We start from the raw sequence: 27,883 nt of genomic DNA, 5'->3' as shown, positions 1-27,883 counted from the left end.
CTTGGTGTTGGGAAATACTTTCACTGAGGCTGAAGTCTGATCTGGTAGACTCTATTCTCATGTTAACTTCCCCCTTCCATTCCAAGAAACTCATTTGAACATATTTATCACTACAGGGTAGAAACAGTTTGTAAATCCAGGTTAGCTGTTTCTAACATATGCCAGCAGTATTCAAACACAGTTTCAGACGATAGAGTAACTGCTTGAAAACTATTTGGATTATTTTAACATAACTGAACTAAGAGAATCCACGTTACACTTTGGGTGCTTGTTCCTGCAATAAGTAAATGTAACAACTGCTATTTATTAGCTTCTACATAATGCTGGAGTTGTGATGGGCTTCCCTAACTTTTAATCATAAGAGTCCTCAACCAGCTAAGGTCTTTTGCTAACTGTTGATGGTTAGACTTCAAGCTTTGGTAGTGGGTGTATTCTTTTAACCTCAGAAGGGGAGGAGAAAGATGGTAGTTTTGTAAGCTTGGATAGACACTCTAAGCCACAGCTTTGACACACAAGTAAAAGCATGATGCCTATTTAGTTCTAGGGTAACGTAGGTGAGCAGATAAGACGTGCATGCTACAGGTGAACTTTTAAAACATATCACCATTTGCATCCCACACACTTTAATCACTGTCTCCCATATTGTTCTAGAACTGTACTGTTCAATATGGTGGCCACTTGTTGCTCTTGAGCACTTGGAATGTGCCTTGTCCAAAATGAAACATACTATACGTGTAAAAGACCAGATTTTGAAGGCTCAGTATGAAAAAAGAACAATGTAAATATCTCATTAATAATTTCTATATTGATCGTGCTAAAATATTTTTACTTTATTGGGTTAAATAAATGTATTAAAATTTAAAAAAATATCATGAAAACATCTTAGAATGGAGAAATTAATCATGAGTACAAAACTACTGATGGTTCCATGGGATGCCTTGAACCTTCTGTGCAAATAGCACAAATTACTGATTCTTACCTTCATAATGTAGTGACACCTGATTTTTTTTTTTTACTAAGTTCGAGTCTTCTCTGCAAACTGTTACATATTTTAAAATTTAACATAAATTAGAATAAATTTTGATAAGCTAATTTTTAAGCATATCACCAAATCTAGATGCCTAGTTTATTGCAAAGAACAAATACTAATACTTATTGATCACCTATATGTGTCAGAGCCTCTAAAAGATGACTTCACAGTGTCTAATTTAACCCCCAAAGCAAGCCTACAGGGCAGATTTTACCATTCTAAATCTGAGTCTCAGAGACATTAAATGACTTGCAATTGGTTCTTGGTTACCCTACTAGCATATGGCAGAGTGGCTATCCCTACCCCAGGCTGGTATCAATGCCCACACTTTGCTGTTACCCACTATGCCTCTCTTGCAGCTGGGTTAAAAATCCCTGGTACAGACTATACAGGTTCCAAAATCATATACACTAATGTTATACCAGAAACTTCAAAGAAAATGTTTAGAATGTACTTCTCAAGGGAGGCAGAGGTAACTTCCATTGGGATAGGCTGGAATAAGATTTTTGCCTCCAGATGAAATAATCACCAGTATAAAGGCGATCAAAATACCAAGAATAAAACATCATCGAATTCCATATTTTAAATTTAGTAGCCATTATTGACCTTCAGTTCCAAGACATACATTTAAAATATGTTGATATTAAGGCCAATGATGTCGCCATTTGACATTACTGGCCATTCAAAGGTGAAAATGAATCTTTATTGACAGCAGTTATTCCTGAATTCTCAGAGGCTTGTATGAAATAAAAGTATTGAAAATTTTTAAAGGAGATGATTTCAGAACTTGAGGCAGAAGCAGAAGTGAGTTCAAGCTTTCAAGATATCGGGGCCTTTTTTTAGATTATGCAATATATTAATACTGCTTCACTAAAGACTAATAGTACATTTGCCACATTATTAAGTTAACAGGTTTCTGTGTCTGTGATTCATGCCGATAATAACTTTCTTCCTGTTAACAATAATTCTCACTTGAAATCAGTAACAGAAACTTTCAAGTTGTGCCGAGATCCTTTCAGTCTTAGAGTAGTTCTGCTGCCAGCACTATTTTAAAAACCATCATTCATTTGCCTCTGACTGGGGATACATGCTTAATATTTTGATTGAACTAGGGCAGAACTAGCTAATACTCCCTTCCCTCTTGCCATCTGTACCCAACCAAAACAATCCTGTTTACAGTCCCAAGGGTCAAATTAAAGATTGGAAGATAAATTGTCACCAGGACATATTTTATACAGATAGAAAGAATCTCAGTGAAAATGTGGTCCATTCCCGGATTTAGGCAGTTAACATAGCAATAGGCTCATTTTACAACTGGTGGGCTGGTTAGCAGCTGTACTGACTCATGACTCTGCTTCTCCTTATACCTTCTCGAATTGCACAATTGGTAATAGAGAAGGAGTTAGTGAAGGTTTCAGACAAGAAGCTGTCATCTGGATGTCTGAGCCGGGTTGCTCTCCCAGGATGGAGGTAAGGCAGGACTCCTAATGTAGTTCACACACTGTAAGAAAAAATGGAGAATCCACTCCTCAAGGACAAGACTTGGGTTGACTTTCTCGCCAAGACACTCAGTAGCTTTCTGTGCCTCTGGGAATGAAAGAAATACTCTGTGCTACTAATGATAAGGACAAAGATGTGATTATTGCAACACAGCTCATGAACTATAAAAGTGAGGAGATGCCCCTTTTCCTGTGACACTGTACTTTAGTTCTGATGTTGTGACCTAATGAGAGGTTAGGGATACTTGAAGAGACTCCAAGTTAATGTTAGAGTTTTAGTTAGTATTAGGTTTTTTTTTAAAAAATGAAGAAATTCTAACACTACCTTGACGGTTTCCAGTGAGGTAGAGGTGTTGTTAGTGTTTTGTTTTCATTTCTGCTACTTTATTGTGTAACTTTTTTCTTGGAGTTCCCTTTCTGGTCCTCTAGTGCCACACAATTAGTTTAAAAGGAGAGTATAGACACAAGTGTGCTTTCTCTCCCTTTTCTCGTTTTACTTGGCTTATGTTAAAAACAAGGCCAATCCAGGTAGCCTATAAAGACAGCCTACAACAAGTAATATGTTTCCTCACTGGGTCCCCTCTTAGGGAAAAATCATTCTTACCTATTTCGCCATCAAACTCGATGGTATTTAAAGGATCTAGCCTAGCCCCAAACTATTTTTTAATTAATCCAGGTGAAAATGAAAGTCTTAATACTTTCTACTGGCTTTTGCTTTATTGTTGGGAAAAACAAAAAGCTTATTTGCTTATATGCAAAATTTATTACTTGATTTCTTATGTGTCATCCCAAGCACAAAATTAGGGTCACTTTTACTTTTCCAAGGAAAATTAAGAAGATAGACTAGATGACAAAATTCGTCCATAAAGAATCAGTAGAATTGTCAATAGACTAGACACAGTTCCTACTCTCCTTTGTCAGTTCATAATCATGACCTTGGAGACCCGGGGAACATCCAGCTCATCTGTCACAGAGTACTGGCAAGGGACAAGAAATCTGCCACAGGACACTTCCTCCAAAGTTACTTTAACCACTGTCTTACTGAATGGCTCTTTCCCCCTTCAAATACAGATTCCTTCAGGATATTATCTGCAGACCATGAATTCCAACCTGAATTTGGGTGGATTTCTTCTGCCAGTTGCAGTAATGAATGTCGTCAGCATCCTACCACTACTACTTTTAGCTCCTTTAATGGAGTATTTCAGCACCTGCCTATTTCCCTCTAAGAGAGATGGCCCATTTCTGTTGGCATGCATTAGTAAGTACAACTTACCGTTTCAAGTGAATGGTTTACAACTTTTAAAATAAAAAAACACTGTACTAGGATCTAAGCTAGCTATATGCTCTGGAGTAGTCTGATTTTGACAAATTGGGAAGAAGGTGAATTTGAGAGTGATTATGTCCAGCTTCTCAAATCTCTACATAGACATCAGTGTCCCATTTTCTTTTCATCCTTTTATGCTTCCTCAGAAGACACACATAAAGACTTGGTGCAACTTCCAATGCCACCAAATGGCCTCTTCTTCTTCAAGTAAAGCAGTCTCTACTCTTAAGTCGATGCTGAGAATGTTCTTAAAAATTAACACAGGTAATGGACCTAAAAAATAATGCTGAGCTACATTTGGGAGGCTTTAACTTCTGAACCAGCAGAAAAATTTATTAAAAGTCGTATTCACAGCTTTAATATAGCACTTCTTCCAATAGTAAAGTGTAAAACAGTAATTTTCAAACATTTTTTCCAGCTTTATTGAGATATAATTGACATACTGTATAAGGCGCACAGTGTCATGAATTGATGCAAGTCTATACTGCAAAATATTTATCACAATAAGGTTAGTTAACACTTCCATTACCTCACATAATTACAGCCTTGCTGTTGTTATGGTCTACTCCTATTTTTAATAATTATTTTATTTTATTTATTTTTGGCTACATTGTTTTCATTGCTGCGCGTGGGCTTTCTCTAGTTGCAGCGAGCGGGGGCTACTCTTCGTTGCTGTACGCGGGCTTCTCATTGCGGTGGCTTCTCTTGTTGTGGAGCACGGGCTCTAGAAGCGCGGGCCTCAGTACTTGTGGCACATGGGATTAGTTGCTCCGCAGCACGCGGGATCTTCCTGGACCAGGGGTCAAACCCGTGTCCCCTGCATTGGCAGGTGGATTCTTTGGTCTACTCCCATTTTTTTAAGTGAAAAAAAATGTAGGACTTCTTACTCAGAACACAATCAATAGACTGTAAAATAAAATTTCTGCCAATGAAATGGGAGAGGAGGAGCATTCTGGTCACACTCTCCTCTGCCTCGCTGTGGTCCCTCAGGTGCTGCCGTGGAACAAGACGACAAACGATGGTACAGGAAAACCAGGCTCAATCTAACGACCAGAAATGGAGGTCTCAGCCCCTGCTCTGCTACTGAGCTGCTCCTGAGTGAATTGGAAAAGCCACTTAACCTTTCTTGTCTTCTAGTTCACTTATTTTTTTTATTGAGGGGCATGCCTGAGATAAATTTTGGGTCCCTTTGTTCTGTAAGACTTTTGAAATCATTCAGGGTGACATCAGTACCTGGAGCCCAATTGGGACACAGAGTGAAAGCTCTATAAATGTTAACTAATATTGAGTCATCATTTGCAAGGGGCAGGTCTCATTGTTTGGTGAGTATAAACACAAAACAAAGGGAGTTTGAAACGCTTAAGAAATAGCATGGGGCTTCCCTGGTGGCGCAGTGGTTGAGAGTCCGCCTGCCGATGCAGGGGACACGGGTTCGTGCCCTGGTCCGGGAAGATCCCACATGCCGCGGAGCGGCTGGGCCCGTGAGCCATGGCCGCTGAACCTAAGCGTCCGGAGCCTGTGCTCCGCAACGGGAGAGGCCACAACAGTGAGAGGCCCGCGTACCGAAAAAAAAAAAAAAAAAAAAAGAAATAGCATGCAATGGCAACTTTATGTGTTATCATCTACTTGAGAAATAACTTCATTGAAATAGCCAAGGTCAAGCAACTGATTCTTTTCTCTTGGCTAACCAGTTGTTCTTCTTAATTCCTCCTTTGTAGAGATCTGTGAAGACCAAACAGTCTTCTAGTAACCCATTATTATATATTTTGCTGTTCCTCTGTTTATAAATTAAATTTTAGGGTATGTGCTTCCTATTTACCAAAGCCATCAACAAGATCACATCACAAAGTAGATTTGTTTTTGGAAAGAACTCAAGTGACTAAACTCTCCCTAGTTTATTTTATCTTCAACTGTAGAGGTCTTTAGTGCATATTCTGTTTTGATTTATTCCATAAGCCAGTAACCCTGACATTCTTTATTGTCATAGGTTTAGGCAAACTATAAATCTTAATAGGTTTTGACAGTCCTTAAATCTTAAAAAGTGCTTTTTTTTGTCTGCCAGTGAAATCCAAAACAGTATTAGTGAATGCCCGACACTATTTGAGGATACAAAAGAAAAGACATCGTACCTACCCACAGCCAGTGTACTATTAATATATTGAATGCAGAAGAAAATGGGGGTAAATTTACATTGCAAAATACCAGACACTTTGGCAGTCCTGTACAGAATCATGAAAATTGAGTCTATGCTTCCAAATTATGCTTTAGTACTAAAAAATTTTTTTAATTGGGCTACTTTAGAGAAATATGGTATACAACATGACTGAAAGAACTACTTTAAAAATCCTTCCTGGGGGCTTCCCTGGTGGCACAGTGGTTGAGAGTCTGCCTGCCGATGCAGGGGACACGGGTTCGTGCCCCGGTCCGGGAAGATCCCACATGCAGCGGAGCGGCTGGGCCCGTGAGCCATGGCCGCTGAGCCTGCGCGTCCGGAGCCTGTGCTCCGCAACGGGAGAGGCCACAACAGTGAGAGGCCTGTGTACCGCCAAAAAAAAAAAAAAAAAAAAAAATCCTTCCTGGGAATTCCCTGGCAGTTCAGTGGTTAGGACTCCACACTTTCACTGCTGACCAGGCGAGGGCTCAGGTGCAATCCCTGGTTGGAGAACTAAGATCCCAAAAGCAATGCTGTGCAGCCAAAAAAAAAAAAAAAAAAATCCTGAGAATAAGAAATCTTAAATTCACTTGAAATATGAGCAACTTTCTCTTGGACAATTCTCCACTCTTGCATATTTGAAATCATGTCTATTCTTAAAGAAGTGTGTGTGTGCTTTTCTGGATAGAGGAAAGTTAGACAGAGTTATCTAACATATTGTTTGATGTTAATGAACTAAATATTCCCTATGAAGAGTGGTAACAGACTTATTGGGCAGGAAAAAGAAAGAAACTAGATTCATCTAAAAAAACTGAGTTATATTCTTCTGCATACAGAATACTGAATTCAGTTGTTTCTAAGCCAGACTCCATTCATTTGTTCATTTACATACTTGTTCACTTATTTGCATAATATTTTGCTATGGGAATATAAAGAGGTATGCATCTTTTTAACTAAATGTTTGCTTAAGTTTTCCATATTCTGCCTGTGATTATGGAAGATGAATAAGTTTTATCAGGACATATAAACATAAACCTAGGGTACTTTTTGACAGTAATCTACGTAACTGAATTAATCTAACATTAAAATTTACCTTCACTTTGAACCCAAGTACCTTGAAAATTGAGTGAAGTATATAAGTATATAAATTATGAACATACAAATATTTATGAATTCCTAATTGGAACCTAGGCACCTTCATATACATACCCCACTTAACTTCACGATAATTCATCATTTACTAGGTCAAGGGTCTCAAAGATAATGTCTTATTTGAATTCAGACCTGATTCTAAGCCCACTGCATCATCATCATCACCATCATCATCATCATTATTCCACTTACCAGCCATACAGAGTTCTTAGATTACAGAAGTTATCAGTGTTAATTTGGAATCCTGACTGCGATTTCCAATTAAGGCTACGAAGTGAATGAAAAATTTTGTCATCACAATGAGTAGCTGCTCCTGGAGTCCCCCACTCCCTTTCACATTCAGTCGTTCCCCATCACGTTTAAGGAGGCAGATGGTATAGACAATGACGATGCCTAGTGTTTGACATGGATAATCACAGCCCCGGCCAAGAGTGAGGGATAGAGAAATCTCATTCAGTTGGTCAAACTAGAAATTTAATAAAGGGAAAAAAATGAGCTCACTTTCCTTCATCTAGCTCATAAACAGTGCAACGAAAGAGGAGTTTCTTATTCAAGATAGGACATTCTTGAGTTTATCAGCTAAAGAAAACAACAAGTGTACCAAAGTACCAACAATAAAAAAGTCTCCAAACCTTCCAGAACTGTGAAAGGCAAAGGTTTGATACGCTCAGAGTGTTTCATCAAGACTGTATTTTCCTAACGTTACATGTGACAGATTTGTCTGTTTAAAAGTCAATCTTAGTACACTAAAAATCTAGAATCAGTGATACTGTGATTTATCCTCTGTCATCGTTGGATATCCTTTGTTTTAGCCTTTTTCGGTTCAAAAATGTTTACACCATGAGTATCTCCTTTCCTTACCATTAGCTAAAGCCCTGCAGTCTGTGGCTTTAGTAGCTAGCGCTGACACACACAAGTATTGATCTGACTAAAATCAGCCTAATTAAGATTGTTATTAAGCCTTATACAAAGCAGATGTGTACAACACAGCAGGTAGCAATTATCTGGGCTTTTAAGTAGCATTGATATTGAAATGCAGATGAAGTATATTCAAATATCTGCCAGACCTTCCTCTTTAAAATAAAACTTGAAAATTCAAATTCTAACTTAAAGTCTTTTATGATATAGGTATAGCCGAGGTGTTGTTTCCTTCTTGTGTAACCACTAACTTCTACGAGTCCTAATAATTGGCAGTGATATAAAATTTCTTTTTGGTTGGAATCAAAATGCTTGATAAATTAAAAACCAAGTCAGAGATCCAATCACCTTCATTGAAAGTAGGATTATTTCATCAAAACTACTTTTTCTCTATTATAGTTTTTAGAACTGTGACATTTTTCCAAGAAACATCACAGTGTATACCCATCGCAAAATACCTGGCGAGAGGAAGTATATAAACGCTAAAAGAAGTAACGTGCAAATATCTAGCCTGAATAACTCGTTCTTTCGGTTGTTCACGTGTTTAATAAAAGCACGTTAATGTTCTCAGGTTCTTACTTTTAAAGTTGACATGAACACTGGAATTAAATTGGAGGCCGACCATCTAGTAAACCATCTGAAGCAATAATTTATACCTTACAGATACACTTGTATAACTGATCTCCATGTAAATGAGTTACCTGTTCCAGGTTCAGAAGGTTAAACGCAAACTGAAGCCGAATCTCCTGAAATGAGTTTCGAGTGGTCTAAAGAGAAACGAAAGACAGAATATGGATAGCTCAATTCAAATACAGGAACATACCACTAGCAGGAGAAACAATAAAGCCAAAAACGTATGCCATTCTAATAGTGGGTGAGAAGGATCTTCCACAAAGGCAGCAGACGTGTATGATGATAAAATCACAGCTGTCTCTATAAGAGTGTTTTATGGACACCAGTATATTCTTACATCAGCTAATTTCATATCCTCAGAATTTTCCAAAATCATGGATCCAAGGGCAATTTCTCAAGGATTCAGTAGAATTCCATACTTACTGTTGTGTTACACATCAGAGACTCATACATCAAACTACACATAAAAAAACCCATAGTTTTCTCAGTGAGGTAAATTTAACCAATAATGGAAGAATCTTAACATATCTATATTGTAGTATTAGATTCTGCTTCAATAGGAAATGGCAAGTACAACCGAAATGTTTGAATAAATTCTGACTTTTAAAAATTTCGTTGTGGTCTAGGTTGGAAAATTATTACATGGTGGGATAATAGAACAAACTATAAGAGCTTTAAGACTTTTATAGACCTGTCTACAATCACACAGCCAATATTAAAACATACATTATTTATCTGAATATAATATCTCCTTTGGAACCATGTGCTTTATCTTGTAAATACAGATCTGCTAGAGGTGTAAAATGTGTACATTCTGATAAACAGCACTCTGCTTTGGACGAGTTATGATCTAATAGAAGTTAGGAATAAAAATGGAGCAGATTAAATTTAGGTTGGAATCCAACTTTGTTATGAATTTTTAAAAAGCCATTTTTCACTTGCACTGGAGTGCAGCAGCAAATAAAAAGCAAATGTAGTTACCTAGATGCTTCAGGTAAAATACACTTTGCCCTAAAATATCTAGGCAAATGAGTTAAATGTTCGTGCTTTGCTTGAAATTGGAGAACTATCTTTCATTGGGCTTTCCTAGACCTGGTCTCAGAGCGCTCTATGCTAGAGAAGTTTAACGTGTGTAGAAATCTTCTTGGATCTTGTTGAATGCAGATCTGATTCAGTCTTTCTAGGATGAAGCTTGAGATTCTGTATGTCTAGCAAGCTTCCAGGTGATCCCTAAGCTGTTGATCAGGGACTATACTTTGAGTTTCAAGGACAGAGCAAGAGGCCAAGAGACTTCTCTCTCACGTTTCATGCCTATGTACAGGAAACAGAGGCCCAGGTAAAAATGCCACAATTCCGCATCAAGTCAGAGCTAAAATTCATCAGTAAGCCATAAAACCCGATGACTAAACCAAGGTTTGGCCAACCATTACACTCATGGGCCAAATCTGGCCCCAACTGCCCTAGCAAACTGCTTTACATATAGCGGTAACAGAGTAAATATTAAATTGAATTGACATTTCAGGTCTCTTTCTGGTGAGTCTTAACGTGCCAAGTAACCTAGATAAATCCTGTGATGAATTTTATCTTAAAGGTAGATAATATTAAAATTCCTTTTTTAAATATGAACTGTTAACAGAACCAAAATCTCTACTTCATTATGAATAGGCCTTCGTGGAACCTGATTTAAAGTAATAATAAATTTTAAAATTCCTCAAATTTTCTCTTATTCAGATTTCCTCCCTTTTTACACCTTCTATTTCTTGAGGTCTCAGTAAAGAGCAGATTTTATGGATACATTTAAATGCTGAGATACAATCAAAAAATTTACCTACCAGTTTCTCTATCAACCAAAACAAACACTAAGCTATTTAAACATCAGATTGATTTTTCGGAATTGAAAGCTTTGCCTTATCTGAAATTTTATGCAAGTTAGCGAAAGGTGACTATCTCTAAATTTCAAGTAAATTCCATCAAGCTAAAGTTTGCCTCTGCTCTAACAATGGGATTAAGTCCAGTAATAGGAATGATAAATTGAGAAATGGAATGGTTGCGGTAGATATAAACCGTACCAAAACTGTAACAAAATCTCTACTCATTTTCAACCAAAAATTCCTAGATAATTCCTTAAAAGTAAAAGAGAAAAGCTGAACCACTATCTGAATAATTGCTTCCATTTATGTCTGTTTCCTAGTTAATTCACCTTTAATATTTTTTTCCTAAGCCAAAGTTTCTAGTCTTTAATTCGGTAACAGCTGCTTTACTTTTTCTGAAAAGATTAGAGAAATGTCAGAAAACTGAGGACTGATGATGCTTACAGGTTATTTCAAAACTGTTTTTCAATAATAATTAAAATCTTATAAAGAGATCATTTTATTTAAAATTTTCCCAAATCATTTTTGATTCAGATATATCTAAAAAAGTTATCGGAATAATATAACTTATCTGAGGATAAAAGTTCAAAACCATTGCTTTAGCTTCAATAATAATTGCTACTAATTGCTACCAGGAACCGTGACAATAATAACTGTACATTGTCTTTAAATCTCACAGCCATCCTACAAAGGGTCTTTAACCCCATCTTAGAGCTGAGGAAAGAGATAATGAGGTTAAATAACTGAGGCCATGTAACCAGTAAGTCAGGAAATAGGGAACTCATGTAGCCATTTCTGAGAGACCAGAGCCCGAGCACAGGAAAATCACACAACACAGTTAGCTGGCATCTGGATATCCTTGGAACATCAGCAAAAACAACAGATGTTGAGGATACATCCTCTACTGTCCATGTGTAAGAAATGCTATAGCCTATTACACTGATTCGGAGGCTCTTTAAAATTTTGTTTTCTTTTTCACTTCTTCTTCAGTTGCTGGCAATCTTTCTGCTGCATTTTCTGTGATGGTAGCTGGCTTCTTTGAAATACACAGAAAGCACTTCCATCCAGTCAAGCAGTCTTTCAGGCAAAGTTGCCACCATTTCCTCCATGCCCTGTTTCCACCTGGTTCTTCAATACATTTTACTTGGAGGGGCTGAAACTCTGGTCAACCCAGCCTGTGAGTAACAATTTTTTCACCACCTGTTAGAACACACTGAGTCTTCACACAGAACACATCACCTCAAGCAGCTGGAGATCTAGTCCCACCCTGGAGATTTCCCACAATGCTTCAGAACAAGCCTATGCATCACCCTCATTTTAAAAAAATGTATAATTACTCTTTCTTCCTTTACTACATACAGACTATCATTAATTCTACCTGAATATAGATAGAATGGAACGTAAGATTTACTAACTTGGTTAAAGGCAGTGATCATTTGGTCAGATACAAGACAGGAGGAAAAAACTTTGCTAAAATCTAGAAGACACCGCTGACATATGCAGACGAAAACTCTCCTCTTCTCCCTTCCCTCTTCCCACCCCGCTCCCTCTCATTCATAGATAAACTCACATATATACTCCCTCCAAGAATGACATTTCTAATGTACTTTCAGAGTATATAAGTATGCAAAGCAATGAAAATTTGAGTCAATTTTCCAGACAACTCAATGTCTTTAAATTAAATTACACTAAATTAAGTGGGATCACTAGTGTTTCATAAGACAGGTTCAAAGTAACTTTATTAAAAATCAAGCATTTTCTGGCATAGCTAGATGGCTGATATTAATTAAACTAGCCACTTTAAAATTCATCAAAATATTTCTATGACTTCTTGCACAGAAATGTGTGTGTGTGTGTGAGTGTGTGTGTGTATTTACCAGTGTGATCTATTGCATCCTATATTTCTATCTTCCTTATTGTTCCCTGTATGGGGAATCCTGATTGTAACTCAAGCACCAATTATACTTTACCAAGATTATTTTTATAACTTCCTAACTCTTCCTACCTTTAACATCTCTCCTGTTCTAGCTACTCAATTCACAACCTTTTGAATAATTATCCTAAATGACAATTCTACCATCTCCCTTGTTTAAAATCTTCAATGATTCTATTATCTTCAGTTATTCTTAAATTCCTTAAAGAAATATATATTTTATATATACATACGTGCACACATACACATACATATATATGATACTGAAGCAGTTCTTTGAAAAAAGTCAAAATAAAATTGTGTCATTACAGTCATATATATGTTAGACTTCTTTTTTATAATTTTAAATCATTTCATTCCACATGAAATAAAAGGTTTTATGAGATTCTAAAATGTGGCTATCACTGTTTAACACTACAAGGAATACAACAGAAGTATAAAAGAATGCCACCACACAAATATTTGTGACTTCCCTGATGTTTCCAGAAAACTGTTGGATGTAGTCAGCCAGAATTTTATAGGTTAGATGTGAAGAAAGGTAATGTATGAAGGTGATGAGTGAATGCAGTCAGGAAATGCCCAGCCAGCTAAGCAATTGTGGTTCAACACACAAAAGCCAGAGAGGCACTTACACACATAGACTTCAAAAGGCAGATCATGTAGTATAAATCATTTAGTCCACCCATCCCTGATTTACCCATCTGGAAGCTGAGGTCAAACTAAGTCAACTGACTTTTCCTCTATAGAGCTCATGGGGTAGGGACCAGAGACTTTGTTTTGACTTACAGCTTTGTCACTTACTACATGTGTGACCTTAAAAATTCATTTAACCACTAAGCTTCACCTTTTAGATCTTTAAAATGGAAATAATTATAATCCTTCCTTATATCACAGCATCAGTGTAACAGTCAATGGGAATGAAGCCTACTTCTTGAGAATTAAATGACATAAAATGTGAAAGGGTGTTTGGAACTGTAAAATCAAGAATCACTCTTCTGGAAGGCAGTACAGCATAGCCGTTAATATCCATGGTCTTAAAGTCAGGCAGATCTGAATTCAAACCCACTTCAGCCACTGACTGGTTGTGTGACCTTGGCAAAATTATTCTGCATTTCTGAGCCTTTCTCATCATCTATAAAAAATGGGGAAGGGATATTGTAAGGACTAAGTGAAATATTTCACGTAAAGGAAAAAAGCAGAGTGTCGAATATATAGACAGCACTCAGTATTAGCAGCAGTAATGTATGCTGTTATTTTTGTTACTATCTTTCACATAAATTAATAGTCCAAGACTCAGGGCTCAAGCACAGATGTCCGGCTCATAACTCTTTCTACCACACCTACCACAATGTGAGCACCAGGAGACTTGGCAGTGTGGGCAGAATCGTGTCTTTCTCACCAGTCGTCCTAGGTCCCTTTTCTCTCCTTACTTCTCACCTCCAATCCAACAGCAAGTCTTTGTCTTTACTCTGAAATATAATCTAAATCTGGCCCTGTCTCCAAATGAATTGATCTATGAAACACAAACAGACTCAGAGACCTAGAGAACAGATTTGTGGTTGCCAGAGGGGAGGGGGTGGGGGAGGGAAGGACTGGAAGTTTGGGGTTAGCAGATGTAAATTATTACATATAGGATGGATAAACAACAAGGTCCTACTGTATAGCACAGGCAACTATATTCAATATCCTGAGATAAACCATAATGGAAAAAAAACCATTAAGAAATGTCTTTATATGTATAACCGAATAAACTTTGCTGTATGGCAGAAATTAATACAACATTGTAAATCAACTGTACTTCACTAAAAATAAAACTTGTAAAAATGAAAAAATGACAAATAAATCTGGCTCTGTCTCACTATGTCCTTTGCTATCCACCTGGTCTCTAATCCCAATTCCTTTTTTTTTTGGCCATGCTACAAGGCATGCAAGTTCTTTCCCAACCAGGGATTGAACCCTTGCCCCCTGCATTGGGAGCATGCAATCTTAACCACTGGACCGCCAGGGAAGTCCTCTAATCTCAATTCTTTCTGAGCCTCCTAACTTGTCTCCCTGCTTCCTCTCCTGCCTGAGACCATTCTCTTAACAGCTATCCTGCTCTTTCTAAAACATCAGTCCTGTCGTTCCCCTGCTTAAAATTCCACAGTAGGGATTTGGAGATAAATTTCTTAAATGGTGAGTAAGACTCCACATGATTCGGCCTCCGTGTACTGCTCCAACCACATTCTAGAACATTCTTTCCCCTGACCGCTTCACTAGAAATTTGATGATCTTCATTCTGTGTTTCTAAGGTGTCAAACTTATTTTTGCCCCAAGGCCTTTGAACTTCTTCTGTCTAGAATCTCTTTTCTTTCCTCTTCAAGCAGCTGGCTTCTCCTCATTATTGAGTTTTCTCAAAGATCATCTCGTCAGAGAGGATTCCCTGGTCATCCCATCATCTTCCAGTCCATTACCCTGTTCCACTTTTTTTAAAATAACACTTGTGAGAATCAAAAATTTTCTTATTTATAAGTGTATGTTTATTGCCTGCCTCTCACCATGAGAATGTACAGTCTTGAAGTACATTTTCTGATCTTTCTTTTTCATCTCTGTATTCTTCCGTGTTCTGAAAAGTACACATATATGGTAGGTGATAAATAAGTATATTTTACATACTAGATTGAATAAACTAATGAATGGATGAACTCTATAGCCATTTCTATTTGAGTATAATAAAAATATACTATTCAAATTACTGACAGTGTCCTACATTGTTAGCACTGAGAAAGCAAGCACAGTGGATCACTTCCCAAATTTCAGTGGACGTTTTTTACCCCGTTAAGTCATGGTGGACATTGAAGGTGATCCGCAAGAAAAAAAAAAAAAAGAAAACACTTCAAATTACGTCTTAATCATGGCAGTGTATACCCCAGCTATCTCATAACTTGTTTTTGTTTATTCAAATAATACTGTGTGGGTGTCTACAATATGCCTGACACTGCTCCAGGAACTTAAGACACATCAGCTTAAAAAAAAGAAAGAAAATATTTCTGCCATTGTAGGACTTATATTCTACCAAGGGGAGAAAGGTAATACACAATAAATGTAATAAATCACAGAGCATGTTAGAAGTTGATGAGTGCTAAAGAAGAAAAGATAGAAAGGATAAGGGGAATCAGAAATGCCAAGTAGGGAGAGAACAGGTTGCAGCATTAAGAGATTGGTCAGGATAGACCCCAGTGAGAGGTGACATTTGAGCAGAGACTTGAAAGAGTTGAGGGAGTCATCCACATGGATATATGTAAAGAATATCATTGCTGGAAAAGCAGTCAGTAAATGCAAAGATGGGAGGTGTGTCTGGCAAGAAAGTGCAAGGAGTCTCATGCAGTTGGAGGAGTGAGGAAGAGAGAAACTGGTAAGAGATGAGTAAAAGTGGCCATTGTAAAGACTACAACTTGGGGCTTCCCTGCTGGTGCAGTGGTTGAGAGTCCGCCTGCCCATGCAGGGGACACGGGTTCGTGTCCGGGTCCGGGAGGATCCCACATGCCGCGGAGCGGCTGGGCCCGTGAGCCATGGCCGCTGAGCCTGCGCGTCCGGAGCCTGTGCCCTGTGGGGGGAGAGGCCACATCAGTGAGAGGCCCGCGTACCACAAAAAAAAAAAAAAAAAAAAAGACTACAACTTGGGCTCTGAGTGACATGGGAAAAGGAGTGACATGATATTACTCACACTTAAAAAAAAAAGAAAAACCCTCTCTCTGCTGTAGAGAATATACTATAGTGAGGAAAAGGATAGATACATGGAGGTACTAATCTAAGGAAGACCAATGAGTGTCTCAGAACAGGAAGAAGCAGTATAGGTAGTGAGAAATAGTCAAAGTTTAGTCATATTTGAAGACAGACCACTAGAGTGAAAGAGGGGAGTTAGCGATGACATCAAAGTTGTTGACCTGAGCAATTGGAAGGATGGAGTTGACATCTATAGAGAGATAACAGGCTACCGGTGCAGCAAGCCTTGAGGAGAAGATCACGAGTTTCATGTTGGACATGTTGAGGATGAGCTGTCAAACAGAGATATCAAAAAGGGCATTGGATATCCAAGCCTATGATTTGGTACTGAAGTAGGGGACAGATGCAATTTGACAGTCATAAGCATTTCAGTGGTATTTAAAGTAATGGGACTAGTTGAGATCACCAAGGGAGTCAGGGTACATAGGAAGTCGGTGTAGACAGAGAAGAGGATTCAAGAACTGAGAGCCCTGAGGCACTCCATTATGAAGACATTCAGGAGATGAGAAATTTGCAAAGGAGACAGAAAAGAACCTGAGAAAAGAAGAAAACCAAGAATGCAACATCTTAAAAGTCAAATGAAGAAAAGGTATCCAGGAGGAGGGAATGATCAACTGTGTCAAATGCTGATGGATCAAACAAGCTGAGGACTGAGAATTGACTATTGAATTAAACAATCTATGGGCTATGGGTGATTTTGGCAAGAGTTTTTTGTACGCCCAGAATGGGAACGTTCAAAAGCCTGACCAGAATACGTTTAAGGGATAACGGGACAAGAAGAATTGAAGACGATTCATTTGAAAAACTTTGCTACAAAGGGAAACAGGGGAATGAAACAGTAGCTGACAAGGAACGGGGTTAAGAAAGGGTTTTTTATTTGTATTGCTTTTAAGGAAGAAAAATGATGGCATCACAGATTATTCTGGTGGGAATGATTCAACAGAGAGGGAAAGTTGATGGTGTCAGGAAAATACAAGTTGAGAATTTGGCTTACACAGTAGCAAGCATAGTTCATCAATGGGGACAGTTTGGAAGTCAGAGTGTGTAGATGCAGAAACTCATGGTGTGGAGATTCTATGGAAATTCTCTTCCAGCTAATTCGATATCTTTAGTGAAGCAGGATGCCAAGCCATGAGCTGAGGATGAAGGAGGACATGTTGGGGGTTGGAAGAGAGGGGAAAGGCGTGTAGTCGTTGTCTAGAACAATGGGGAGTGAAGGAACCAGGGAGATAATATAGAAGTTACCACAGAGCATAAGGAGGCCATTTGAGGTTTGTGGGCAGGAATTTAAAATGGATTGGTCAACGGAGTTATAAGGTTTTCTCCAGCCACATTAGACTGCATGGATATAGGAGCAGAGATAGCAGGTAAAGAATTGTTTTGCCAATCAATTTCCAGAAAGCAAGAGACAGGCAAAGAAATGAGGGAATGTGTTAGAATATGACTCTGACAGTTGAACTTAACTCATCCAGTGGAACTTAACTTGAGTAAAAAGAGTAGTGAGAACATGAAGGGCATGAAAGAGGTGAAAATAATAAAAGGAGTAATGGAGTGGAGGCCCTGAAGGAGGACAAGCATTCTGGTGGTTGAGTAGTCAAGAATAAGCTGGGGAGATGGAAGGTGGTAGTCAGAGGGGAAGGCACAAAGTTGAGATTATGGAGTGGTGACAATTATTACTCTAGGGCATGGGTTGGCAAACATTTTCTTAAAAGTGTCACATAGTAAATGGTTAAGTTTTACACTCTACTCTCTGTTACAACTACTCAACTCTGTCATTGTGGTGTATAAGCAATCAGAGACAATATACAGTGAATGGGTGTGGCTCTGTTCCAATAAAACTTTATTTATAAATAGGTGGCAGGCTGGACCTTACCTGACTGTAGTTCAACAACCCTGGTCTGGGGTGCAAGATTCAGGGTGTGACCATGGGTGTGAGTGGCTGATGTCAAGTGGAGGACAAGGACATTGGAAAGGAGGTCAGGAACTGGGAAACCAAGAGATGGCAGGATGGAAGGTTGGGAGGATGATCTATATGTATGTGTTCGTTAAAATTGCCGAGGATTAAGGCAGAAGTGGAACTGGAGAGTGTGACCATTAGAGGGGAGCTGATGACTTTGAAAAATAGAGGAAAATGTCTTAGCGATTGGTGGCTGACGGCACAAAAGAGAAATATTAGGTGATATAATTGGGTAACATGAGATTCAAAGCTGAAGCTTTTTAGGGATGAGGAAGGAAAAATGACCTGAAAATTGAAATAGTATAAAGTTCCATTTTCTAGTTCTGTGGTGCTTCTCCACATGTTCAAAATAACCCCTCACCAAATGCAATAAACACATTTTAACTGTTTAAGAACAACTGGAGTAAAAGAAATTTCCGGCAACGAGTTCCTAGCACCAGGTGCGTCAGGAAGGCAGTTCTGGCCCTATAGTTTGTAGATCCCGCATATGCTGTGATGGGGCATCTTTGCAAAACACTAACCACCCTCCACCTGGAGACACATTTCAGCTCTCTTTGGCAAGAAGACCAGCTTTCCCGTACACTGAATATTTTCTACAGTGTCTTCACAGTAAAATGAGAATTTTAGAATAGTGGCAGACTTGTTGATCATATCTATACTACAACATGCCAAAAGAAGTATCATGGAGCCTAAAAAATCAAGCTGGTGATCACCAAAGTCGAAAAAGATCAGAACATGCAAGTAGACGCCTGGAATTGGAGATCAGAGGACTAGAAGTGCTAAGTCCTATAAAAGGGAACCGGAGGCTTTCAAAACGATGGAAATGACATCAAAGAGAGGTTCACCAGCAGGCAGAGAGCTGGCAAAGTGTGTTCATGAATTATATACCGCACCAGAAGTTCTAGCAAGAGAAAAGCACAGGATTAATAATTAACTAGCAAAGTAATACTGGGCTTGTAGAGTTTCTGCTTTTTCTCAGTGAAAGAAATCGGCCTACTTCGTCTTTCTGCCCATTGTTTGTCTCCTCATATTTATAAAGAGGAAAGTTCATAAGCCACATCCTTTTTATAGCCATGAATCATTTCTTCCCAAAGCCTCTTCAGCATTTTCCTCGTACTCTCCTTTGGATCTTTCTGAACAAACCTTGCGAGCTTGGCCTCGGGCTCCTGCTGGTGGTTTGCACTGCACAAGAGAGCTCTGGTACCCACGGCCTCCTGGTGCCGATATTTGAAGCCCTTCTTCACAGCATTTTATTTCTCACCATCATTACCTTCATCTCCAGTAACTATGTGTGGTATTAAGTGCGCAGTTAGCACCGCCGTTAGTATTGTGCATATCTCTGCTTTCCGCCCTCCCAGAGTTTAAAATCCAGGAAAGATGTACTGATGCTTTTTTCCCACCCTCGGCCCCAGAACTCAGCACATCTGGAGCACAGAGACTCCTTTAAATGTTTATCAAATGATAAATAAAAACACGTGGAGAACACACAGAAAGCAAAACAGAAATGTTAATTGAAAACAGGAAGGAACATGAATACATTGACATTAGGTGTTAGTAAGTTCATTTAAAAGTGCTGGACAGGACTTCCCTGGTGGCGCAGGGGTTGAGGGTCTGCCTGCTGATGCAAGCGACACGGGTTCGTGCCCCAGTCCGGGAAGATCCCCCATGCCGCCGAGCGGCTGCGCCCGTGAGCCATTACCCCCAAAAAAAAAAAAAAAAAAAAAAAAAAGTGCTGGACAAATGCAGTTTTACTGGGGTAAAAGTACAGAGAAACCAGGGGTGAAGTCTTCCTGAGAGGGAAGGGAGAAGGTAATAAAATCTCATTCTTCTTAGAGAGAGGGAAACTAAAAGTTTAGTGCTTACAGTATATCAGTTTTCTATCACCACATTTCTTTTTTAAAAGAGCTTTAGTGTTTATCTACTAGCTCTCATTGTAGAAAAATTTGCAAAGTTCAAAAGAGTAAAAATCCAATAATTCAGCCAGTCAAAGCTAAAACTGTTCATGCCATTTAATGTGTTTACTTACAATATTTTGCCACTCATATACAAAAGAGAGAGATGAGTACAATAAACTCCCATGTATTCATGTTCCAGCTTCATATTTTAGCTTTATCCCTTAGATTGCCATGCATATTTTAACATAGTTATGTTGATATGGAATGTACAAAATTATATATACTTATTTTGTTTATTTCTGATATTGAAAAAATTATTTTTAAGCGAAAATTAAAAAGAACTTTGCTCCGTGATTTTCTTTCAACCTCTTACCACCATCATTACTATTACTCCAACGATGACTTGGGGGGGAAAAGATAACCGTTTTGGAGACCCAATGCTTAAGCTACTGTCTCTTCTTAACTGGGATAATTTAAATGCATATAAAGGGCTTTGCACAGTGCCTTACACAAGTAGTTAGGGGCTATTTGATTTGGTAAAATTAATACTGTTAAAAATAGCTAAACTTATTCAGCATTGTAATAAACACTTTACATATATTATAGCAAGTAACAGTCACAGCACCTCAGCAAGTGAGTAATGGTCTTACTCTCATTTTATAGACAAGAACACTGAGGCTTAGGAAGTTTAAGTAACATACTTAAAATCACAGGGGTAGTAAACAGTTGACCCGAGATTTTAGTATAAGCTTATCTAACTCCAGAGCCCATGCTGTTAACCTCCATGCTAGTTTTCTATGATAAATTCAAGATCTCTATAGGGAACCTAATGATGTATATGGAAGTACAGAATCATAGACCTTATTGATAGATTGCCATGATATTAACCAGTACAAGCCTTAGCTCAATCCAAAATTCATAAGAAATATTCCAATTGAGGTGAAATTTGGGTGAATATATTGGGACACTCAACCACCAGTAATCAAATTTTCCTTGTACCATTACAGCAATATATTTTGCCATTTTTTATTCCTTGTAGACATCTGTAAATTGTAACATCATAATATAGCTTACTATAGTAACTTTAACAAAGTCCAACAGAAATTTTGCCTGTTTTGGTAAACTTTCTTTGAGGTATGATCAATACTAATTTGAAGAATATCTGTGAAAGTATTTTAAAATTTAAAGAATTCTAAATTCTGACCTTTTTTCTTCTCAGTCTCTGTAATATCATACAGATTTGTTCCAAGTACCATCAGAGGAAACTTTATGAATTGTTTGACGCTGTTCAATGGTTTTGGTTGTTTCATGGGGGCACTGATGGTGGAGCTGGTCTACCTCATCTCAGAAGGTAAAAACAGTTTCATGGTATGCTTATATATATATTGATTTGATGACTAGAGAATTGAGGGACAAAACCTTAAGAGAGGGGTTTTGCTAGCGTAGTCTTTTTTTAAATTGATCCACTTTTGCAATTAAGAGAGTTAAGATAGGAAATAGACTCTTGCTGTATTCATTAATTTCTAGGAATTGTTTTTCTTTTGATAGGGGGAGGTAATTACAGAATGTCACTTCTCATGAGACCCTGTCTGCTGTCTTTCTTTCGTGTATTTTAAAACAAACTGGTCATTATATTCTTACTGGGTCTTTCAACAGGGCTGTATTCCATAATGTGTCATAGCTGGCACAGGTGACCCTCAGAAAAGGTAAGTCCTGTGTAAATATAAAAGGACAGGGTATCTGGATGATCCTTTAGCCAGAAATAGTGTCTGTGCAACCAAAGAGAAATTGTGAGTTGAATGACAACTGATCTTGGAAATTTTTCCCTATAGATATTTTGGTAAGGAGAAACAATCAATCTGAAAAATTCACATGCAACATAAAAAGTACTACACTTATATGGGCTGGTAGAAAAATCAAACAGGATAACATTAAAGATTAGCTGTCACAGTGAAATGTCTTTGGCTGTTTTTTAAATCTACAGACTTTTTCCTTTATTTGTTCTGAGAGGTTAATACAGCTTAAAATTTATTAAATTTGCTTGTGCTTATTTTATGGGAAATACTGCATGCCTATTCTCTGCTTTCAAAAATACTTAGTTATACTTTTAAAATAATGTAAAGAAACATTCATTTGTATTCTCTACAAATAAATTTTACTTGCCTACGTTCACACTATGGAAAACATAAATTCTATGAATGAGAAACTCCTTTTAACACTAGGGTATCCATTCAAAAAATATTTATGGAGGATCCACTCTGTTCCAATTACCATACTGGGCGCTAGAAACACCATGGCAAGCAAAATAAACTTCCAAACCATCACAAAATTTCCAGGGGTGTAGGGAAGCAATAAAATTGAGTGATGAATTAAATGATAGGTATAGTAGAGTTCTAGGGAACAAATCTACAATCCTTGATTGTTAAGATCAAACCCTGTTCTTTTCTTAGTTGACTGAGAAAGTTAAGTCAAAGTTTATATTGAATACTTACCATGTGCCAGGCCCTGTGCTACATGGAATTATGCGAGATGTGGTTCCAGTTTTCAAAGGGCTCAAATCCAAACTGTCACAGTTAAGTGTGAACTACAGGAGTTGTTGACATCTCTGATGATTAGATTCTTTAAATGCAAACAAAGAACAAAGCACTGGTATTAGGATTTTATAAGATAACTTGGAAAATTCTAACCTACATCTCTACCTCAACATCTTAGTTGTTGAACATATTTATTTTCTTCAACATTACTCAATGAAGATGTTTCTGAAAATTTGCTAAAAGAAGGTCTATAATCAAATTACATTTGACATATTCTAGAAAGACTGCAAAGTCAAACATTACTATCAGTTTACCTTTTATATAAGTCTAAATTTTTCATATACATGCTTAAGCAACTGACCCAGAGTCTGGCCAAACTTCAAGTTAAGTTCTCCACAAGGCAGTTCTCACTTTAGTCATCAGCCACAAGTTTGGAGGTCCCCAGGGCTGCCATCACTTCTGATAAGCTGGCTATAAATATGGAGATTCCCCACAGACTCCCCCTCAGAACTGACGATTTGCTAGAAAGCACAATACTTAGGATTACAGCTTTATTATAGCAAAAGAATACAAATGGGAATGTGATAAAGGGAGAGAGGCATAAAACAAGGTCTGGGCGGGTCCCAAAAGTGAAGCTTCTTTCACCCTGAGAGATGTGGTACCCAACTGGCACATCAGTGTGTGACAATACGCAGAGTATTATCACCCAGGGAAGCTTACCTGAGCTTTGGTGTGCAGACTTTTTCTTGAGGCTTTATTATGTAGGCAGATTGACTGAAACATTGGCCATGTAGTTTAACTCAATCTCCAGCCTCTTTTCTCTCTTAAGAGATCGGGCTGATATCTTGTGGCTCAAAACCCCAACCCTCTAATCATCTGGTTGGTCTTCCTGGCTGGCCAGCTCCCATTCTGAGTCATGCCATTAACATAACCCATCAGGTGGGGCTTAAGAGGCCAATCATGAATAACAAACATACTTCAATCACTTCGGAAATTCAATGGTTTTAGAGTTTATCTCCCAGGAACCAGGAAGAAAGACCAGGCAATTTCTCTATCATGCACAACTATTCCTGCAAATACATTTCACTGAAAACCTACATTTTTATTGAGAATCTGCATAGTGTGGTAGGACCTGTTATATACATTACTGGGTTTATTACAGCAATCTTATAAAGTTGATATTACTATCCTCATTTTTGAAACTTAATAATTAAGACAGAAAGAAGAAAATGAAGTGCTTCAGTCACCACCACTAGTATCTGACAGAGCTCTGACCCTCCCAGCATTCTGAAACCAATGCCAGTGTTTTTCTTCAATATTTATTTACTTATTTAAGTTGACTTTGGCTATGCCAGGTCTCAGTTGTGGCACATGGGATCTTTGTTGCGGCATGTAGGATCTTTATTTGCAGCCAATGTTGATTTTAATACATCAAACAGCTACTAAGGGTCACACAATGTAAGGGCTTTTTACTTCTGCAATACAATCTCCTTGGATGGAGGTCTGCATATAGGATATTATTGATCATATTCTAGACATAGTAAAAGATACATTTTTAAAAGTTTATATAATTTTGGCAGAGTTTGGTGCCCATGAAAGGAGGTTTACTAAGAACACATGGTAAGGACATCTTAGCAACATGGGATGTGCAGGGGAGATTCTCTAAACTTATGTTCAAAAGAACACCATTTAAATTACTGATGATTGATTTGATTTACTTCTGAAAACTTTTTTTTCTGTTCATAGTAATACCGTGTTACATCAAATCACATCCCAATAAATTAGAATCTTACAGCTGGATGTCACCTTAGAGGTAATCTAGTCTAACATTGTACCAAAAACTAGAAGATGTACCATCATCTTCCAGTGCCCAGAAAAATTCTCTACTTTGAGAAGTAACCTAAGTCTACCCATCTGTTGATAACTGTATTCCACAGGATAAGCTTAGTTTTCTATCCACATATCAACTCTTCAAACAGTTGATAAATATTTGGAGAAGTAATGTGGTACAATGTTTAAAAGAGTAGGTCCTGTAGTCAAACGATACGAATTCCAATCCAGGTAGTCTAGCTGTGTGTCCTCAGTTTTCATGCCAGAAACAACAACAGTAAATAATTCATCATGTTGCTGAGAGGATTAAGTAATTAATATGCACAATAAGTGCTCAATAAAGACAGCTGTTACGATCCCCTTCTATTTTATAGACAAACCACTCCAGTTTTTTTCATGTTACATGATTCCCTGATTTTTCACTATCAAAACCCCTCCATCCATTAAACAAACAACTTGTCAGTATCTTTCTTAAAATATGGTTTCCAGAATCAATAGCAATACTCAGAATGGGTACATCAAGATAGATATGTTACTTTTATCAACCTTCTCTCTCTCTCTCTTAATGCCAACAGCGACTGTGGTGACTTTTTCAGTAATTGCATCACACCTATGGTAAATTAAAACCTGAGGCTTTTTTTTATTTTTGGCAGCTTTTCTCAATTCAGTTCCAGTCATCTTATCACAATTTCTTTTCCTAATTAAATGGGGGACTTTATCTCTATCCTTAATAAATGTCAACCCATCATTCTAAATAATAGACATTTAAAAACCTTGATTCTGTCATCCAGTGAATTACTAATCTTTACTTCTTTACCAGCTTTGTGTCATCTGCAAATTTAGTAAGCAAGTTCCTTGACTTCTTCCAGGTAATTGATAAAATTGTTGAACTGGACAGGACCAAAACCAAAGCCTTGTGGAAAATTCCTAGAGATCTCACTGCAAGTTAATGACAATCAACTAATCCTCCCCCTTTTGGATATCATCATCTCCCACTTCACCTAATTACTATCATTCAGCCCACACACTTCTCCATCATTCCCAGAATGACATCACAGGAGACTTTTGTCACGTTTTTCTAGGAATAGGATGTATCTGAGTTTGTGACAGTCCCTTTAACCATCAGATTAGCATTCGTCAGGAAAGGAAATGAAGTTCATTTAGATGATTTGGTTTTAGTGACCGTAAACTGGCGTATGGTGACTAATTAGGGCCCCTAAGAGAGGGTGATCCTTTGACTTTTTGCATGACTTTGGGTGGGTCATCATCACTCTGTTTCCTCTTACGTAAACAAAGAGAATGCTGCACTTCAGTTTTCTCAGAGATGATGGGAGGATAAAATTAAGTAATGTATTTGAAATTTTAATGCCAGAGATTATTTTAAATATAAAATAAAGCCATAGTGGCACATTTGGTTAGAAATAAGATGGGTCTATTAAATCAAACAACCAGACCAATTTCTTTGACAGAACCGACCGTAGTGAAAAGAACATTATAGCTGTATGCTTAAGCATCTCACAAGCCTCCACATTCCATTCAGCATATAGGATATTTTAAACCTTTAAGGATTTATGTCAGCAGAGCATGTGTGTATGTGAGTGCGTGTGTGAGTGTTAGTGTATGATTGGAAAAGATGATCAGCTATCACAGTCTCCAAGCAGCATTAGTCATTTTTAGCACCATGATGGAGAATGGTGTGAATGCGGTAAATTCAAAAGATTTCTCAAAACTTGACTGTGCAGACAGATAACTGTTAGAATGACATTTTCAGTACAAGTGAGAAAACTGATCCTTCTGGGATCTCTAACTCTGAGTGCTTTAAAGAAGATACAAGACTAAACCCATCCTCCTACACTAATCATTTCAGGAATAGTTTATCTAAAAGTAGCAATGCTAATAAAAGGGAGTGAAGTCAGTCAAACTGCTTATTTCGACTCTATGCCATTAGCAACCAGATCAATTTTCTCACACACATGAGTGCGAGCTTACCTTTTGACAAAAATAACGAAATAGAATTCAGTGAAAAGTGACATCTTAGTTATGGATGTGTAGGTGATTGAAAGATCCAAAGCAAAATGTCTCAGAGAAACTGGATAATTGGGCAGAATCAAGGGGTCAAGGTATACATCTTCTTGTCCCCGTTAGTCCTTCCTCTTCAGAGTCCAGGAAAGAAGCAGAGAATTTAGCTATTTAATTCCCACCAAGAGCATTTTAAATTAGAACAGTGATCTTTTAAAATTCTCATTTAAATATCTATGATTACTGAGACCACTGACAGCCCTCTCAGCATGAATCAAGGAGTCGGTCTTGAAACAGGAATTTGCAGTTGCAGTAAACTTGAAAGAAGAAAGTACTTACGCATCTGGAAGGCTATTCAACTGGATGTCACAGGTCCGTGCCTACTCTCTTAGAGATGTGTTTCTTCCAATTCACATCAACGCCTCAGGTCTAACTACAAATGGCTTTCGAGATGACAGATTTTTAGACCCGGAAGGGAAAAGAAGTGGGCCGCTACCCCGTGATTCACCTTTAGCCAGGCCATATTCTACTAGACCGCCCACTGGTTTTGTGCCGCTCTTCCCGTGGCTAACATGGCATTGCCCCCAATGCTCCACGGGCAAACCTGCTATCGATCCTCCATCAGAATCAGGTGCAGAGACCTCCTTGTCCAATGGGGCACTTAAATATCCCAGAAACAACTTATTCTACACCCTGAACCTTTGGCTCCAGAGAGACCCTTAGAGCTGCCTGGAGGTCTTAGGGTTCATAACAGTATCAGGACAAAGCCCCAAATACTTTTTACATGTGGACAGGAGCATCCATTGCTGTTGGCTCATGAGAGGTAGAAACGGAGGAACTTGGAGTCAGACCAACCTGAGTTCAAACTCAACTCAGCCCTTGATAAACTGTGAGGTCTTGAGCACTAGGGGTTCAGAACAGCCCTCCCCAAGATGTGCCAGTTTGGCATATTATTCATTTGAGCTAAAGTTTGGATTATTTTGAGCTAAAGTCAGCGGAGGCTTTACTGCCCCTCCCTTAACTTCCCAGAAAAAGAGTTTTCACCAGAGGTAAATTTTACCTAAGTGGGCCCCATCTATATGGCAGGGCAAACATCTAATTACGAAACATCTGCTCTTTTTCTTATTATCCTGTGAATTCCCCTCTTTCTTTGGAAGCTCCAGGCCCCTATCCCATTTCTTACATCAGGTTGGCATATATAGCTCATGTTATCTTTCTGTCTTTGAACCTCTCATGTGTGTGGGGTTCCCCGTAAGTACAAAATTAAATTTGATTTTCTCCTCTCAATCTGTTTCGTGTCAATTTCATTCTTAGACCAGCCAGAAGAACCTAGAAGGACAGAAGGAAGTTTTTTTCACCCCTGCCTGACTG

At 38.1% G+C, this 27,883-nt stretch overlaps 1 protein-coding gene across 1 annotated transcript in view; it reads left to right on the top strand.

The window, feature by feature from the left end:
• Positions 1–27,883, top strand: part of SLC15A5 (solute carrier family 15 member 5) — an 83,242-nt gene that overhangs the window by 34,049 nt on the left and 21,310 nt on the right. The window contains 4 exon segments of the mRNA XM_024733010.1: positions 3,601–3,787; positions 11,570–11,654; positions 11,656–11,756; positions 21,349–21,480. Of these exon segments, the coding sequence (XP_024588778.1) occupies positions 3,601–3,787; positions 11,570–11,654; positions 11,656–11,756; positions 21,349–21,480 (505 nt within the window).

The sequence above is a fragment of the Neophocaena asiaeorientalis genome, unplaced genomic scaffold (genome assembly GCF_003031525.2).
Source record: "Neophocaena asiaeorientalis asiaeorientalis breed wild unplaced genomic scaffold, Neophocaena_asiaeorientalis_V1.1 scaffold150, whole genome shotgun sequence".
Taxonomy (NCBI): domain Eukaryota; kingdom Metazoa; phylum Chordata; class Mammalia; order Artiodactyla; family Phocoenidae; genus Neophocaena; species Neophocaena asiaeorientalis.
Note: the sequence above shows the minus strand (reverse complement) of the source record. Positions and strands in the feature narration are given on the sequence as shown.